This window comes from Cervus elaphus, chromosome 12 (genome assembly GCF_910594005.1).
Source record: "Cervus elaphus chromosome 12, mCerEla1.1, whole genome shotgun sequence".
Lineage (NCBI taxonomy): Eukaryota > Metazoa > Chordata > Mammalia > Artiodactyla > Cervidae > Cervus > Cervus elaphus.
The window spans coordinates 81369472-81389510 of record NC_057826.1 but is presented as its reverse complement, the minus strand read 5'-3'; the positions used below and the strand labels follow the sequence as shown (position 1 = coordinate 81389510).

Genomic DNA, 20039 nt, shown 5'->3' with positions numbered 1-20039 from the left:
CTATCCTCCAAAAAAAAAAGAAGAAATTAGGATATTCCCAGATAAGTCAAAACTAAATACTTCACAGATGGACCCCATAAAAAATGCTAAAAGGAGCTTTTATGGCTGAAATCAAGGAAGACAAGATTCAATTAAGCATGAAGAAATAAATAGCATCAGTAATAGTAACTACATAGATAAATACTATAAAAGATAGTATAAATGTCTGTGTTGTTTGTAAGGCTTTTTCCCCTCCAACTAGACATTGGCAAAAAGCAACAATTATAGATCTATACTGATGAGTCTACTATTATAAACATTTGTACAACATAACAACACAAAGTATAGAGAAAGTAACATAGGATAATGCTTAATGAACCTTTATTATATAAAAGGACTACACTAAGCATTTCATAAACATTATTTCATTTAACCTTCTAAACGGCTAAAGGATAGTTTTCCATCTACAAAATAAGAAAAAGTATCTAAGAAGCAGAGAAGTTAGGTGAGATGCCAAATGGATAGCCAATACTTGAATGTAGGCTTGTTTAACTTCAAAGTCTGGCTCTTCATTTTGTCTCACTGTAACAAGAAGCAAATCATTTACCTCTCTTATATTTGGCTTCTTCATCTAAAGGAAGTTACATATATGTAATCTGTGAAATTCCATATACCTCAAAGATTATAATAAAGTTAAGAGCTTTATAAAAAACTTTTCTCAAATTACAGAAAGAACACTAAGACATAGCAAGAGATCCAAAGACAAAACAAAAGATATCACCTAAGACACCACTATTTTCCTGTTCTGATAGTCTTCCTAGAATTTAGAAAAGACAACAACAGTTCTATATAGTCGTTACAAATATCTCACAGCATCTTCAAAAGTATTCTTCCCATGACAGAAATATCAATTATATGTAAAGCTATGCACGGTATAAACTGAATTAAAAGTCATAATACACAAAGATCTGAAAAGTCAATCTGCATGATACAAGTGTTACACTCAATTTAATTACGATCTCAATTATACAAATTAAAATATGTACCGTTCATTATGCTCTTGATAAACGAGTCTAGACTTCTCCAGTAGATACTTTTCAACATAGGCACTAGAATAAAAATAGAATTGGTTGATATAAATAATAAAAGCCTAATGTAAGGTAAACAAATATTTTATTAGAAAAGATGCAAAAGTCTAAAGAATACTATTCAGAGTACATTTTCCACTATTATTGGTGGTACAGTGGTGAGCATAGCTGCCTTCCAGAGTATATTTACCACTATAATTGTGTTATGGACATTGTTAGGGTTATCCATGTTAATTCATAAATTCCTTTTTTTAATTTTAACTTTCCATAAAGCAAAATAAAGTCAGGAGTTCAAAACGTGGCACTCAAGAGCCTACAATGACACAGACTTTACTTTCTTCCCAGGCTCAATACCACAGTACACTCTTTTGAATATTATGCTTTGGCGAGGCTACTAAATAAGGCTCAACGCCATACTTCCTTTACATACCCGTGCTGGTGCCACACCCTGGGGTAAATGTGTTTATAGCTTGCCAGTTTCCTCAGTAAGCACTCATTACTTGGGCACTGTGTTAGCACTGTTCAGATACAGAAATAAGTGATACACTACCTGTTTTCAAATGATATACTACCTGTTTTCAAGGGGCTTACAAACTAGTGGAGAAAACAGGCAAACTAGCAGCTATCATAAAGAGCTGGCAGGATTTATTACAGAGCAATGACCAGAATATTATAAATGTAAAGAGAGAGACAGATATGATTCAAATCAAGAAGGAAAAAGGACGTAAGGAAGAACTCTCATAGAGAGTGAGTACACAGTACTTATTAATATGGATATAAAAATCATAAATAAAAACTAGCACACAACACAACAACCAGTTTACATATGTATGTATAAAAATATGTCTGTATGTGTACGTCTGTGGGTGTTCGTGTCTTTGTATTGATCAAATGAGAATCTTTTCTCAGGAATGCAAAATAACCCAATATTGGGAAAATAATGATAATATTAATAAATTCAAGAGTGAAGATAAGACTAATTTCCATAGACACCAAAAAGGCCTTTAATAAAATTCAATATCCATTACTGACAAAAATACTCAAAGAAAACTAAAATCAATGCTTAATTTATTAACATGATAAAATGTCCCAAAGCCAATATTCTACTTAGTGAAGAAAAGTAAAGGCATTCACACAAGTATCTAGAACAATATTATCATAGTTTAGGAGGTATGTAATCAAACAAGATAGAAAATAATCAGAGATGTAAGAACAGAAAAAAAAGTTAAACTATCTATTTTAGCAGATAATATAATAAACCTAGAAATGGTCAGAGAAACAGCCAACAGTAAAACTAATACAAACAATAATTCAGCAAGATAGTAAGATATAAAATTAATACAAAAATCAATAGAAGTAATTGGGGCTTCCCTGGTGGCTCAGATGGTAAAGAATCTGCCTGCAGTGCAGGAGATCTAGGTTCAATTCCTGGGTCAGGAAGATCCCCTGGAGAAGGGAATGACTACACACTCCAGTATTCTTGCCTGGAGAATTCGATGGACAGAGGAGCCTGGGAGGTTACAGTTGATGGGGTCGCAAAGAGTTGGACACAACTGAGCAAATAACATATACAAGTAATGTGCAATTTTAGAAGATATAATGTAAGAGAAAAATCACACTTTTAATAAAAATAAAACATTAAAAATATTTAGGAATAAACTAAGTAAGAAATATAAAAAAACTAAAAAACATATCTAAAAACCATAAAGATGTTTATTACTCCAAAATTTATTAATCCAATAAAACCAAGCCATGAAAGACATGGAAGATTCTTCAATAAATATTGCTAAGGAAGAAAGAATGCAATCTGTAAAGACGATATGCTATGTAATTTCCAATTATGTGACACTCTGGAAAAGGCAAACCTATTAAAACAGTGAAAAGATCGGCGGCTGCCAAAGGTTAGTGGGTGGGAAGGGATGAACAGGTGGGGCACAGAGAATTTTTAGGGCAGTGAAACTATACCTTTATACATTTATCAAAGCCCATTCAATGAACAACACAAATGGAACATACTAATAAAGATATTATCAACAGAGGAAACTAGGGGATAGCATGAAGAGGCGTAAGGGAACGCTCCCTACTTTCTATTCATTTTTGTCACTAATCTAGAACTGTTCTAAAAATAGTCTATTAATTTTTTAAAAGCTATAATGATACTGCTGGCACAACCAGAGGACTCTGATCACAGACTGTAATAGCAAAAATTATAACTATGACAAAATTAAATACCCTGAGTATAAAAATAGTATACAGGAAAATGTCATTATGGCTGCTTTAGGAATTACAGTAATTATTTCAAGGGGTCAAGTTATATACCCAACTTACTCAAAGACAATTTTTAAAAAATGAATATATGCATGACAAAGAAAGATAAAGCAAATGCATATAGTTGTTAACAATTTATAAATCTAAGTAAGGGTGGATAGATGTTACACTATTCTTAGAACTATCCTCATGTTTGAACTTTTCCAAAAGAAAAAAATAATTGAGGAAAAAAAATGTAATACTAATGTCACTATTTTCATTAAAGAGCAAACAAAAAACCTATGGGTTATAAAGGGGCAACGGCAAACATTTAAACATCTCCAAAGCCTGATACTGCTACTTACCCAAGTACAGTGCCTGTTTCTTGGTAATTTACTTGAATAAACTTGCCAAAACGACTTGAATTGTTATTATGAGCTGTCTTTGCATTTCCAAAGGCCTGTCAAAATAAATAGTTCTCATTAATTCTATTGTTTAAAAATGGAAAATCCTTAGATCACCTCAATGAGAAAAAAGTGCCAAAGAGATACTAGAAAAGCAATTCACTTATAGCTTCAGGCTCTCATACTTCAGGTAAGGTAAGTAATATCTGCAATAAAGTCAAGTAGATTGCATTTTATGCTACTGAGTAAAATAAATCTTAATTGTAAAAACTTATTGCTCATTACAAATCAGATTTCACTTTCACATTCCAATGCCAGCAAATTTTCTTAATACATTTATATATATTTAATACATATATACATTTCAAAATCTTGCTAAACTGAAATAACAGGCTAGGAAAAGAATAATTACATCAAAACAATTATAATTTAGAGTAGTATAGAAGAAATAAAGTTTCATCATGCAATATACTATACTGTATTTTGCCTATTTAAAACAAAACTACAGTACTATTTTAGAAAGAATAAAAAATATATAAGCTTCCTAAATTATAACCCAAAGTATACACCATGCAATGAAATATTACCTAGCTATAAAGATTAAAGTACTGGGACAGATGTCAACAGTGATAAATATTAAACGTTATGCTATGAAACCACACACAAGAGTACATATTGTAACATGAAATTCTAGAAAAGGCAAAACAAGAGTAACAAGAAGCAGATTAGAAGCTGTCTGGGAACAGGGTAGGAGCAGAAAATGTCTAAAAAAGGGACACAAGGGGTAATGAAAATATTCTATAACTTGATTCTATGATGGTGATTACCTGGCATAAGCATTTATCAGAAATCACTAAACCATACATTTTAAGTGGCTATATATTATTTCAAGCTATATCTCAATAAAACTGAAATTTAAGAACCCATGGTTGAACTCACATATTCAACAACTTACATGAAATCTTCAATACATACTGCTGAATGAAAGAAGGCAGTCTTAAAACATTACATACTGTATGTTTTCATTAATATGACATTTAAAAAAAAAGGAAGGAAGAACAAACAAATTGTCTCCACAAGTTAATGGGAGTATGGAAGGACAGAGGGTATGAAAATAAGGAAAAGCATCAGGGAGTTTTACAGGGATAGTGGAACTTCTCTGCCTAGACACTGCATACAGATGGTCACACAAATTAGTATGCTTTATCATTTATACAACTCTACTGTAAAGGTATTTTTTTATTTTAATATCTACTTTTAAAAGTAAACATTAAAAAACAAAGGCAAATAAAAGACAATTTCAGATATACAAATGTGAAAATATTCATCCTAAGTGAACCCATACTAAAAGGAATAAAGGAAATCCTTCATGCAGAAGGAAAATGATACCATGTTCAAATACAGATCGACATAAGGAATGAAAACAGCAGAAATAGTAACCACATGAGTAAGTATATAAAATACATTTTATTACTTAGATCTCTTGAAAAGATTACTAAGGATGAGATCAGAGAAAATGGTAAAGGTCTCTGAAATCCCTCTCCCCTTCATAAAAGAAATAAGACTAACAAAAACTGTCAAAATCAACTTTTTGATGATTCTGGAAGTTAATGAAAGGCTTAGAGTAATCCCTTGTAAGGAGACGATTTATCAAGGAAAACAGGTGGATTTCAGTAAGAAAAGCAAGCACTGATGGCATTTTAACTTACCTGATTACCAATTCCCTCTCCCTAGCTCCACGCTGAAAAGAAAACCAACACCCTACAATTACAGTTTTTTCAAAAAGCAGTCTCACCTAGAAGCCACTGGAAAGATCAGACTAAAGTCAAAGCCCTGTCCTATATATAATCATCACAATTTGACCTATGTGGCATTTTCCTAGAAAATCTCATTCAAAGGGCTATCTTTATTTGACCTAACAAGAAGTCATCACTCACTGAGAGCAGCCTTTTTCCCTCTAAAAGTAGATTGCCATATGATCCACCAATCCCACTGTTCAGCATATATCAGGAGAAGAATCTAATTTGAAAAGATACATGCACCCATGTATTCACAGTAGCACTATTTACAAGAGCCAAGACCTGGAAACAACCCAAACGTCTATGGACAGATAAAGGGATAAAGATGTGGCATCTGTATGCAAATCAAGAAGAAATGGTTAGAACCAGACATGGAACAACGGACTTGTTATAAATTGGGAAAGGAACATGTCAAAAGCTGTATATTGTCACCCTGCTTATTTAACTTATATGCAGAGTACATCATGCGAAATGCAGGGCTGGATGAAGCACAAGCTGGAATCAAGATTGCTGGGAGAAATATCAATAACCACAGCTATGTGGAAAATACCACCCTTACAGCAGAAAGCAAAGAACTAAAGAGCCTCTTAATGAAAGTGAAAGAGGAGAGTGAAAAAGCTGGCTTAAAAAATGAAGATCATGGCATCCAGTCCTATCACTTCACGGCAAATAGATGGGGAAATAATGGAAACTGGGACAGACTTCATTTTCTTGGGCTCCAAAATCACTGCAGATGGTGACTGCAGTCATGAAATTAAAAGATGCTTGCTCCTTGGAAGAAAAGCCATGACAAACCTAGACAGCCTATTAAAATGCAGAGACATTACTTAGATGACAAAGGTCCATCTAGTCAAGGCTATGGTTTTTCCAATAGTCATGTGTGGATGTGAGAGTTGGACCAAAAAGAAAGTTGAGTGCCAAAGAATTGATGCTTTTGAGCTGTGGTACTGGAGAAGACTCTTGAGAGTCCCTTGGACTGCAAAGAGATCAAACCAGTCAATCGTAAAGGAAATCAGTCCTGAATACTAATTGGAAGGACTATACTGAAGCTGAAACTCCAGTACTTTGGCCACCTGATGTGAAGAACTGACTCACTGGAAAAGACCCTGATGCTGGGAAAGACTGAAAACAGGAGGAGAAGGGGATGACAGAGGATGAGATGGTTGGATGGCATCACCAACACGATGGACATGAGTTTGAGCAAGCTCCAAGAGTTGGTGATGGACAGGGAAGCCTTGCGTGCTCCAGTCCATGGGGTTGCAAAGAGTCAGACATGACTGGGCGACTGAACTGAATTGATATATACACAATGGAACAATACTCAGTCATAAAAAAGAATAAAATAATGCCTTCTGCAACAGGCATCTAGAGGTATTATACTAAGTATACACAATGGAACAATACTCAGTCATAAAAAAGAATAAAATAATGCCATCTGCAACAGATGGATCTAGAGGTATTATACTAAGTAAAATCAGAAAAAGAGAGAAAAATACCATAGGTTATCACTCATTTGTAGAATCTAAAATATGACACAAATAAACTTATTTATGAAACAGAAACAGGCTCACAGACATAGAAAATATTTGGTTTCCAAAGGGGAAAGGGGTTGGAGAGGGATTAATCTGGAATTTGAGCTTAGCAGATACACACTATTATGTGTAAAACAGATAAACAACCAGGTCTTACTGTATAACAAAGGGAATTAACTATACTCAGTATCTTGTAATAACCTATAATGGAAAAGAATATGAAAAAGAGTATGTGTATGTATATGTGTGTGTATATATGTATCTAACTGAATCACTTTGTTTAACATGAGAAACTAAAACAACATTGCAAATCAACTATACTTCAATAAAAGAAAGAGAAGAAAAGGAAAAAGAAATGGTGAGAGCAGACATCTGTATCTTCTTTCTGATCAAAGCATTACTATTAAGTACGTTTTTAACCTATATTTTTATAAACAGGTGTTCTTAATCAGATTGAGAAAGTTCCTTCTTTTGTTTGTTGAGAGTGTGTCTTTTTTTCGTCTGCTTGTTTTAATCATGAAAGGGTGTTGTTTTTGTCAAATGCTTTTACTGCTATCTATTCAGATAATGCTGTAGCTTTTGTCCTATAGTCTATTAATGTTTAACAATGCATTTATTTTTATATTGCTTAACCAATCTTTCATTCCTTAATATAAATCCTACTTCATCATAATGTATACTTCTTTTATATTTTGCTGAATTAAGTTTGCTAGTATTCCTTAAGAATGTCTCTGTTTCAAGGGATATTGGTCTGCAGTTTTCTTATGTTGTGGTGTCTTTGTCTGATTTTAGTATCAGTGAAATATTTTGGACCTTGTAAAATTAGAAACTTTTCCTCCCTCCTGTTCTATTTCTTGGAAGAATTTTGAAGGATTTGTGTTAACTCTTTTTAAATGTTTGGTAGAATATATCAGTGAATCCATCTGTCCTGGGCATGATTTTTTTCTTAAGCTTTTCACTGCTAAGAAACAGACTCACAGACATAGAAAACAAACTTACGGTTACCCAAGGGAAAAGGGGGTGAAAGAGGGACAAATTAGGACTTTGGGGTTAGCAGATACACAGTACTATACATAAAACAGATAAACAACAAGGTCCTATGGTATAATCATATTAGATGACTATAATATGAATATAATATGATTATATATTATTTGTAATTACATATGAAGAGTCATATTCAATATCCTGTAATAAACCATAATGGAAAAGACTGCGAACAAGACTGAGTGTGCACGCATGTGCGTGCATGCTCAGCCGCTCAGTCGTGTCTGGCTCTGTGCGACCCCATGGAACCCGCCAGGCTCCTCTGTCCATGGGATTCTCCAGGCAAGAATACTGGAGCGGATTTTCATGCCTCCTCAGGGGATCTTCCCAACCCAGGGATTGATCCCAGATCTCCCGCAACACAGGTGGATTCTTTATCATCTGAGCCACCAGGGATATATATAACTGAATCACTTTCCAGTATACCAGAAACTAACACAACACTGTAAATCAACTTACTTCATTATGAAAATTTTAAAATTTAAATTCTAAAAAGACAGGGTTAAAATCTGGAAGAAGATGTGTATATATTTTCAGAACACATGTTTGATAACGGATTTGCACCCAGTATACACAAAGAACTCTCAAAACACAACAATAAGTTGGGCAATAGATTTTGACAGACACTTGACCAAAGAAGATATATAAGTGGCAAATAAACACATGAAAAGGTGTTCACATCATGAATGTATTATAGAATACATATTAAAATCATGAGATACCACTGTATACCTATTTGAAGGCTAAAATTAGAAAGGATGACTATATCAAAAGTTAGCAAGGATATGGAATAACACGAACTATATACACTGCCTGGTGGGAATGTAAAGTAGTATGTACAATTTATACGTAAGTTTGGCAGTTTCTTTAAAAGTTAAACATATACCTGTGATAGGACCCAGGCTAGCCACGTGGCTCAGTGAAAAAGAATTCATCTCCCAATGCAAGAGATGCTGGTTCGATCCCTGGGTCAGGACCATTCCCTGGAGAAGGAAATGGCAACCCATTCCAACATTCTTGCCTGGGAAATTCATGGACAGAGGAGCCCAGTGGGCTACACAGTCCCTGGGGTGGCAAAACGGTCAGACATGACTTAGTGACTAAAATACATAAACACACATAATATGATCCAGTCATTCTACTCCTAGCTATTTACCCAAGGTAAAAAAAAACAGATTATGTCCACACAAAAACATAGTATTTTATGTATAATAACCAAAAACTGGAAACATCCTACATGTTCATCAAAAGATGAATGAATAAACAAAGTGTGGTAAATCCATACAATGGAATATGGAATACTGTCTTAGCAAAAGGGATTATTGACACACACAAAAAATAATTACACCATGTAAGAGAGGTCAAACACAAAATAGTACATACTACATGATCCCATTTATACAGAATTGTAAAATGGACAAACTAACCTACAACGACAGAAAGCACATAAGCGGTTTCTTGAAGATGAGAGCAGCAGGAGTGAGAAAGAGGCATGGCAAAAGGATATGAGAAAATTTTAGGGATAATGGGTATGCTTAGTATCTTAATTGTGGTGGTGGTTTAATGGGTATACACATATGTCAAATTTATCAAAGTGTACACTTTAAATCTGTGCAATTACACCTCACAAAAACTCTTTCAAAACAAGTAATATTAACTCTCCTTTAAGCTCTAAAACAAAAATAGTGTAGTCTGTTTCCTCTCTACCCTTGATGGTATCACTTATTAAAACATAACTAAAAAAATTTTCCCATATTCTCTACATTTTCAAAGATGAACCCTTAGAATTTCAATCCTGGGCACAGATTTTAAGCCTGCGAAGACAAAAATACATTGACAAGAATATTTTCCCCAACTACCCATTACCATAGTCAATTACAGACAGGAGTCCTGCTCCTGCTATCTCCCCTTACAGGGGGGTATATCTGACTCCAATTATCTCTTTCCTCTGCATCACTATGGCCCAAAGTTACTCTTTGAAAAAAAATACTGCCACCGTTACATCTTTCAATCTTCCACACTGTCACTTTCACTTTCCTATCTTCCAGTTTTCCTTGGTAACTAAAAAATGCTGTCTATACTTCCATTCAGTTTTATTTCATTTTCTCACATCTAACAAATTTTAATTTTTTTTTAAAGATATGTTTAAGAAAAATTATTTCTACACACTTACCTCAAGTACTGGTCCAGCGCCAAGAATAATTTGTTCCACTCCACTGGCAAATCCTTTCTGACTGAGGGCAGTAAGGTGATGAATAAGAAAGTTTGTGCTTTGAGTCTTTCCAGAACCGCTCTCTCCTGAAATAACGATGCACTGATTCTTTTTGCGCTGAAGCATGGCATGATAAGCTACATCAGCCACAGCATAAATGTGAGGCTCAAGTTTTCCCAATTGATGGTTATCATACATTTTGACATATTTGGGGTTATAAATAGGAAGAAATTTGAATGGGTTAATAGCTATTAGAATACTGCCAACATAGGTATAAATTTTTTCATGCTTAAAGCGATTTCGTAGGTTTTCTAAGAGAGTTTTCTCATTCAAATCAGGTAAGCTACATAAATCGTCAAAGTCCTTCTGTTGAGGCTGTGGAAGAAAACCCCGTTCCATCATTCTGCGACGTTCTTCTGTTACCCGTAGCCATGACTGAAGACTACCATAATGAATTGATCCATCGAGGTTTTTTTCTCTCAGAAGAAAACGGTAGTCCTCTCCACTCAGGCGATTTTCCAGAGCCATGCGAGGCCATAACATCATTCGCTGAACTGGACAGTCTGTTGGATTGAGTATCCATTCTTCTCCACCAAATTCTTTTACCTCTGCTAGAACATAACATTTTGTTTTGTCAAGATGAAGCTTGTTTATAAGTGAGTCAATCACCTCAGCAGCTGTGGAGTTTTTTCTGGCAGGAATCGGACAGTAGATTGTCCCTTCTGAAATTGTCCCAGGATATATACGTAATGTATGTTCATTATCCTCAAAGCGTCGTCTTCCTCCATCATTTATATTCATATTGGATCCTGTCCCATCAGCATGGATGGTACGTGTTCAGGACTGCGCAAATCATTTTCATGGCAAGAGAACTGCAACAAAAAAGACGTGAAACATTAAGAGGTCATATTACACAAAAAAGAGGCTTAACAATTATGTTGATTATATCTTTTAGAACAAAAAAAACCCAACTCTTCTCTTTGAATAGGAACAGTTCTTGAAAACATTCTGAGACCACAGTATTTCATATATTGTCCAAACCTGGACACTTTCTAAAGCAGCCAAAACTTTTTCAATTTTTTGTTATATTAATAATTCAAAACGCAAAAAGTAAAAATAATAATTAATTTGTCCTCTACTATCTCAAATGTTTCTGAGGTAGGTACCTGGGATCAGAATCAACTTCTTTCTTTATATATGAAAAAGAGCATCACTGAAGACTGAATTAAGATGGACAAAACAATCACATAAATCTAATCACCATATATCCAAAAGCTCTTATGGATAAAGCAAAACCAAGAAAGAGTGTCACCAACAAAGCAGAAATCTGTGAAAGTAAAAACAGTAAAAAGATGAGATCAGATAAACAGAAATTAAACTAGATGGAGTTATAACCAAGAAAACAATGAGAGAATCCTTCAACTATACTAGACACTAACACAATGCTCTCCACAGTAGTTCTATCAGCCGCCTACTGCGGTCACCTGGGGAAAGGCTGTGTTTCTCTGCCCCCTCACCAAAAGTTAGTGCTGTCAGACTGGAGTTTCTGCCAATATAAGAAATGTAAAAAGATATTTCATTACTTCAAACTGTATTTCCCTGATGACCACTGAGAAGGGGTAACACATTCTATCATGTGCCATTGGGGCTATGATTGTTCATTTAATTTCCTTTTTGTCTTCTCATTATTAATTTGAATGAGTTTTTTATATACCCTATATATTCAATTTTCAGCTGAATGAGTGACAAATATCTGCTACCATTCAGCAGCTTATCCTTATATTTTGTTCATGTTGCCTTTTGTTGTACAGAAGTTATATTTTTGATAAATTTATCAATCCTTTACAGGTTACTATTTCTTTTTTAATAAGCAACATTAGCAATTGCAGTTAACTTTTATTATGGGTTTATTTGTACTAGTCATTTTTCAAAGCATTGTACATGAATTATTTAATTTAAAATTCACAAGCTGTCCCTGAGGGTTGTTTTTTTATCATCATCATTTTACAAAAGAAAAAATACAGGAATTTTATATAACTTGACCAAATGTGATAAAGTTGAGAGTTGAAGCAGGCAGTCTGGCTCTAAAACCTATATACTATTATCTCCTGGTATAGTTCTTCTAAATCTTCCTTTATCCTAAGGATATAAAGGTATTATCCTATATTTTCTCCTAAAAGACCAAAATTTTACTTCTCTTATTTAAGTCTTTAATGCATACAGAACTTATTTTCATGTATGTTGTAAGACAGGGCTCATAATTATTTTCAAATCAAACTCAGATTAGCCACTGGACCAGCACCACAATGAAGACTCTAATCTTTCCCCACTGACTCATAATGCTACCTCTGCCATGTGGCTAATTCCATATAAGTATCAATCTGTTCTGGGCTCTGTAATCTTTTTCACTAGTCTATTTACCAATAGTAAGCCTATCTTAATTAGTACAGCTTTATAATAAGCTTTGAAATATGGAGGGCATATCACCTCAATTTGTTCCTCTTTAATGTTACTTTAACTATGTACCACCATAAAAAATTTAAATATCAGTGTATCAACTACAATGAAAAAACTTTTTGGCATTTTGATGGATTTTATAGATCAATATTGGAAAAAACTGGCATCCTACTGACTTCCCGTTCATAAACACCATGTTGTTGTTTTTTATAATCACATTGTTTCACTCCTAAGGTTTAACTTATTTTCATATTCATCCAATCTTTTTTCAATTTAAATTTCATAACTGTTTTAAGAGATACTACTTGCTTACTTACCTCCTTAAACATTCCATATAACTGGATATTTTTCAGAATAATAGTTTAATGTCATCAGAGTGAACTGCTCTTATGATCGTTGATTTTATTTCTTATTTTTCTCAGCATTAGATGACTTAATTAGTTTGAGAATTTAGCTTTATAGGTACACTTTTTGATGGAAGTGATTTGATCTATTCAAATCAGGAGATCTGAAACAAGTCTGATGAGAGACTTGTTTTTCATACCAACATTTACTGAGAATCCATTATTTACTACTTTTTTTTAACACTACTAATCAATACTATTACAATACTATTAACCTTTAAATTAATATTTTTAATACGACTGACATTTAATTTTCCCAGTTATCTCATAAATATTTTTCTTACAGTTGGTCTATTCAAATCAGATCTGTCCTGCAGTAACAGCACAGATATGTTTTAAGCCAGGAGGGTTTTAGTTGGAAAGCTATGTTCGTGTTTATATGAGGCCAAAGCCTCATATAAACTATGGCCTCTGGCAACAGAAAGCAGCAAAACTACTCCTTACGGTCACACAGGCTGTTCCCTGTACTATTCCAGGATACTGCATAACTCACCTATAAAGGTGAATAGTGTGGCAGTCCCAGAACTAAACTCAGAAATACTGTTTTCAACAGAGGAGTCCTACCTACCCTGGACTCGTGGTTACCAACAATTAGTCCAATTCCAGTGACATTTCTGTATTATCTCAGAGGCCAAAACCTCAGATGCGTTCCCTGAAAGCTCCCAGCCATAAGCCCTACTCATTGCCCTGTGTTCCACTCTCTTTTCAAGATAGAAATGTTTGCCTTATTTTGAGCCCCATTTATGTCAATTCAGTTATCTCCTTTTGTTATTTTATCAGTCACTGCTTTGTATTAGAAAAAAGGGGTTCTCTCAAAATGTCACTCATAAATTTCCTGGTGGTCCAGAGGTTAGGACTCCATGCTTTCACTGCAGAGGGCCCAGGTTCGATGCCCGGATGGAGAACTAAGATCCCGCAAGTGGTGAAGCACACTCCCCCCACAAAAGGTTTTTTAAAAAATCACTCATAAATACATTTTGAGAACAAGCCATGTGTGTTTATCAGAATCATCTGGGAAATATTTTTAAAATATACATTTCTAGGCCTCAAAATGGTTCTGAGGTTGGGAAAACAAAGCAATTCTTTTGTTGTAGATCCAGAAAATAGCATTTGGGAATCAATGGTCTATATTTCCACTTTCCACCCCCTTACCACTCTTTCCGCATAGCAAGTTACTGCCAATGTTCTTTAAAGATGTCACCAATGACCACAAAGCTGTCAAATCCAAAGGTTTCTTCTCAAACCTCATCTTAACACACCACACTGCAGCATTTGACTAAGGTGGCCATCCTCTCATTCTAAAAACAGCCCTCACATTACAATTATTTTCCTTATAATCTTCCTGATAGGTTCATTTTTTTTTATGACTCACTCTTACAGTTTCTCTTCCACTATCTCACTTTAAAGATAAAAATATTCCCCCAATTTTTGGTCTCAAACCAGTGCTCATTTGTCTGGTTGATTACATCTAACCCTCTACAATTTACACTGTTACCTATGGATGCTTTTGCACTATACTGGCAGAACTGAACAATTATGACAGAAACCATATAGTCCATAAAACCAAAAATGTTTATTATGTGTCCCTTAAAAGAAAAAGATGCCGACCCCTATTCTAGGATAACAACTAAAAAAAATAAGGAAAAAACATAACTTCACAACTAATAGAATGAAAATATGGGATGATAAAAAATAACCTATTCAAAAGAGGGCAACAGGGGCATTTAGCTAGACAGAATAAACAGAAAGCAAACTAAATATAAGTAACTATATTAAGTGTGAATGCTCAAATTAAAACAAAAGATTGTCAGAGCAGACTTTTAAAATCTACCTATGTGCTGATTTCAATAGACACACATATATAATAGGAGGATACAGAACCTAAAGGCTTAAAAAAAAGAAGCTATACATGTAAATTCTAGCCAACAGAAAGTTGGTATAATCAAAATAACTTCAAGCAAAATGGAAAAAGAAAGTTGAGTTAAATATCTCTTAAGCCCGTTTTAAGTTAAACAGGAAGTGTCAGACTGGCAAGTAAGTAGACTAGCAGGTGTTCTCGTATCTGCAATAGGAGAAAGGAGAAGAAGTATGAGTGAAATGTTTACTAGTTAGAGGGCTGGAGAACATACCTTTATGATTATAAATAGAATCAAACAGAGAAGCAGACACCAAAATCTTAAAACAAATGAAGGTCTAACGGGCCAAGGTTCTTTGGTAAACAAGACTAAATAAGATTTAAGTCAAAGGTGAACAGGTAACTCTTATGGAAAGAAAAAAAAAAAATGACACTTTTTCTGGAAGAATTTAAAAACAAGAGTAAAAGGATGGGTCATGAAATAGCTTTCCAGGTTAACATGTGTTAAGAGTGCATGTTAGCTGATCTTCATCACTAGATAGGCCACTAGAGCCCAATTTTAACCTTTGGTAGATCAACAGCAACTAAAAGCCAAATTTGGTGCTAAAAGAAAAAAATCTTGTAGTATTTCAACTAAAGAAAGGGTGACGGAAGAAATGAGTTATCGTATGACACACTGCAGCATAGGTATGTCGACATCTGTTGGTTTATCAGTAAGTACTCTGTACCTTCTTCTGGTGAAAGTACTATGTTTTTCCTCAGAAGACCTCCTCCCATGCCATTTGACACAGTTTGAATGGACTGACCTCATCCTCCAGTTAGCTGAGACACAGGCCTGGCCAACCAGTTTATTCCATTCTCCCTAGTGACAGTGGCTGCTTATTGGGACAATCTATTGAAAATTTGCTGTAACTATTAGGAAAGAAGCATTTATTTTTCCTACTAGGACTGCTAACCTAAAATGTAAATCTAGAGCTACTGGCAGCCATCTTCTCTGAATGCATAGAAGAAGCCTCTCTGCAGTTAAAGAAATGAACTCAACACACAGCAAGGCCTACAACACTGAGCCACTGAATCTAGCTGTGCCTCTGATAAACTCAACCACTGAACTGCCTTTTTAAGCGTGCCAGTCAATTCTTTTTTATTCCCTGAGCCACTTCGAGTTGGGTTTCTGCTCTCTGTGATCAAAAGAACCCACTACAACAGGTTCAGTACAATATCCTTTGATAATATAGGTATCCCTTATTATACAAATTTCTCATATCCAAAAAATCTCACAATCTAAATTCAGGAGCCAAATATATTTGAATATATTTTTGGATACTTCCTTCACTATCATACTATTTGCTATCCACTTGGGTAACCAAATAAATTCAAATAAGGCAGTACCTCTGAGACATCCAAATTCAGTATCAAAACTGAAGAATTAAACAGATATGGATGGTGAAGGATACTTGTAATATTAACCACGCAGAAACATGGCAAGGGATGAACAATACAATGTCAAGTAAAAACATATAAAATTGTATATAAAGGTATACATGGACCAAAATATTCGCTTTTGAAAAAAATCTTCAAATTTTTCCTTTTATAGTTTTCACCAAAGATAAATTTGACATGCATTATTTCATTCTAATTGAACAGAAATTCTGAGATAGGAAATAAACTATTTTATCTTATAAAACAAGAGATTAAGGCTAAAAGAGCAAAATACATACATATATAATTTATGATTAATATTTCAAATCAGCAGAGAAAAAAGATTAATAATGATGTGGGGATAAATAACAAATTGTGAAAATAAAACTATACATATTAAGAATTACTGGCACTTAAAGCAATCAGACATTGCTATATTTTTCATAAAGAAAGTCATTTAATAATTTTTTTATGCCCTATCCCAAAGCAGTTACTTCAAAAATATACGCTAACAGAGAAAAACAATGTGCTGAGACGGTTGCTGTGGTCAGTAGGGTGTGGTTCAGAATAGGCAAGCTTATGATGTTATTCACTGGACGGAGTCAGAAGAGACTAATTACAGAGGAAAACTATGGTGAAGGAAACAGAGTTCAGGAATACAGTTTCCTTTAAACGAAAAGTTTGGTTAAAAAAAAAGATCAAAAGGAATAACTAAAGATTTTTAATGCAGTGTTTTGCAGCTATGTGCTAATAAAACTTAATTTTCAAAAAAATATGCATTGTTGCTTTTACTTTTTATTAAGTTCTCCCAAGTTATTTTTCAACAAGAAAAAAGAAATGGGTTTTCTCTTTATATGTGCTTTATCACAGGGATCTGTTTATGCAGTTTAGCAAGCAAGATCATACCTTACTACTCAGTAACAAAAGAACTTGAAGGACAGAATCAGGCAAATGTACATCTAAAAAATGAAAACCTAGCTTTGCCACAGCTTCACTCAAAGCAAACGACTCACCAGTACATTTTGAAAGAACATTCTACTATCAAGGTAGGGTCCTTGAAGAAAACATTACTGACTTGTGTACTGCTATACATTTCATGGGGAGAGAGTTATTAAACATTTTGAACTTATGTTAGAAAAATGATTCTGGAAAAGTGGTACTCAAGAGCTAGTATTCATGTTTTTTCACTTCTTAGTACTTAAAATTGAAATGTTCTAAATAAATATAAATATACTAAGTAAATATACTAAATGTTCTAATAAATATACTCATTACCATATTACTATATAATCACATGCAGACATACCTTGGAGATATTACAGTTTTTGGTTTCAGACCACCAGAATAAAGGAAATATTACAATAAAGCAAGTCACAAATATTTTTTGCTTTCCTATTACATATAAAAGTTACATTTACACTATATACAGTCTACCAAGTGTGCAATAGCATTATGTCTAAAAAATGTATATACCTCAATTAAAAAAAACTTTACTGCTTAAAAAAAAAAAAAGCTAACTGAAAAGCTTTCAGTGAGTTGTAATCTTTTTGCTGGTGGAGGCTCTTCCCTAAATGAAGATTGCTGCTGATCATCAGGGTGGCAGTGGCTGAAGGCTGGGGTGACAACGGCAGCTGCTTAAAACAAGACAACAATGAAGTCTGCTGCATCAACCCTCTTCCTTTCATAAATGATTTCTCTGTAGCACGCAAAGCTGTTTGATAGCATTTTATCCACAGAACTTCTTTCAAAATTGGGAGTCAATGCACTCAAACCCTGCTGCTGCTTTATCAACCACATTTATATAATAATCTAAATCCTCTATTGTCATTTCAGTAATCTTCACAGCATCTTCAACAGGAGTAGATTCCACCTCAGGAAACCACTTTCTTTGCTCATCCATAAAAAGCACCTACTCAGCTACTCAGGTTTTAACATGAAATTGCAGCAATTTTCGGATTCCAATTCTAATTCTCTAGCTATTTCCATCACATCTGCATTCACTTCCTCTATTGAAGTATTGAACTCCTCAAAGCTAGCAGGAGGGTTGTAATCTGCTTCTTCCAAACTCCTGTGTATTTTGATGTCTTCTCATGAATCACAAATGTTCTCAATGGCATCTAAAATGGTGAATCCTTTCCAGAAGTTGTTCAAATGCCTTTTCCTAGAACCATCAGAAGAATCACTCTCTGACAACCATAGGCTTAAGTTTTTCTTAAAGTTTCTTAAAGTTTTTCTTAAATAAGAAGACCTGAAAGTAACAATTACATCTTGATCCATGGCCTTCAGAAAGGATGTTGTGTAGGGGGCATAAAAACAATAACATCATACATCCCTATCGGAGCTCTTGGAAAACCAGATACATTGTCAATGAGCAGTAATATTCTGAAAGGAATCTTTTTTTTCTGAGAAGTAGGCCTCAACAGTGGGCTTAAAATAGTCAGTAAACCATCTTGTAAACAAATATGCCAACATCCAGGCTTGGTTTCTTCCATTTCAGACCACAGGCAGAGTAGATCTACCATAACTCTTAGGGGCCCTATGACTTTTGAAATGGTAAATAAGCACTAGGCTTCAAGTCACCAGCTGCATTAACCCCTAACAAGAGACAGCCTGACCTTTGCAAACCCCCACTGACTTCTCCTCTCTAGCTATTAAACTTCTAGATGGCATCTTCTTCCAATAGAAGGTTGTTTCATCTACATTGAAAATCTGTTGTTTAAGCAACCTTCCTTAATTATCTTAGATTTTCTGAATGACTTGGTACAAATTCAATATCAGTACTTGCTGCTTCACCTTGCACTTATATGTTATGGAGACAGATTCTTTCCTTAAACCTCATGAACCAACCTCTGCTAGCTTCAAACTTTTCTTCGGCGGCTTCCTCACTTCTCTCAGCCTTCATAAAACTGAAGACAGTTGGGGCCTTGCTCTGAATTGGGCTTTGAAATAAAGGAATATTGTAACTGGTTTGATCTTCTGTCCATACCACTAAAATGTTCTCCATGTCAGCAATAAGGTTATTTTACCTTGTTTTTCACGTTGTTTACTGCAGTACCACTTTTAATTTCCTTCAAGAAGTTTTCCTTTGCAATGGCATCGTGGCTAAGTGACACAAGAGGCTTAGCTTTCAACCTATCTCAACTTTTGACATGCCATCCTCGCTAGGCTGAATCATTTCTAACTCTTGATTTAAAGTGAGAGACACGCAACCTTTTCTTTCACTTGAACACTGAGCAGCTACTCTAGAGCTATTAATTGCCATGACTTCAATACTTCATATCTAAGGGAATAGGGAGGGCCGAGAAGAGGGAAAGAGATAGGGGAGTGTCCAATCCCTGGAGCAGCCAGAACACATACAATATGTACTAATTAAGTTCATCGTCTTATACGGGTGTGGTTTGTGGCACCTCAGAACAATTACAATAGCAACATCAAAGATCACTGATCACCAATAATCATAATAAATATAATGAGAAAGTTTGAAATATTGAGATAATTACCAAAATGTGACTCAGAGACATGAAGTGAGCATATCCTGTTATAACACTGGACAGGAGGCAGTGATCAAAACCATCCCCAAGAAAAGAAATGCAAAA

General features: G+C 34.6%; 1 protein-coding gene across 11 annotated transcripts in view; it reads right to left on the bottom strand.

Moving 5' to 3' along the window:
- Positions 1 to 20039, bottom strand: part of MYO9A (myosin IXA) — a 238126-nt gene that overhangs the window by 170408 nt on the left and 47679 nt on the right. For all 11 annotated transcript variants that reach the window (XM_043919707.1, XM_043919713.1, XM_043919708.1 and 8 more), the window contains exons 2-4: positions 10270 to 11180; positions 3680 to 3774; positions 1026 to 1088 (exon numbers count right to left, since the gene is read on the bottom strand). In XM_043919707.1, coding sequence (XP_043775642.1) covers positions 1026 to 1088; positions 3680 to 3774; positions 10270 to 11109 — 998 coding nt within the window. In that variant the 5' untranslated portion in view covers positions 11110 to 11180. The remainder of the gene's footprint in view (positions 1 to 1025; positions 1089 to 3679; positions 3775 to 10269; positions 11181 to 20039) is intronic.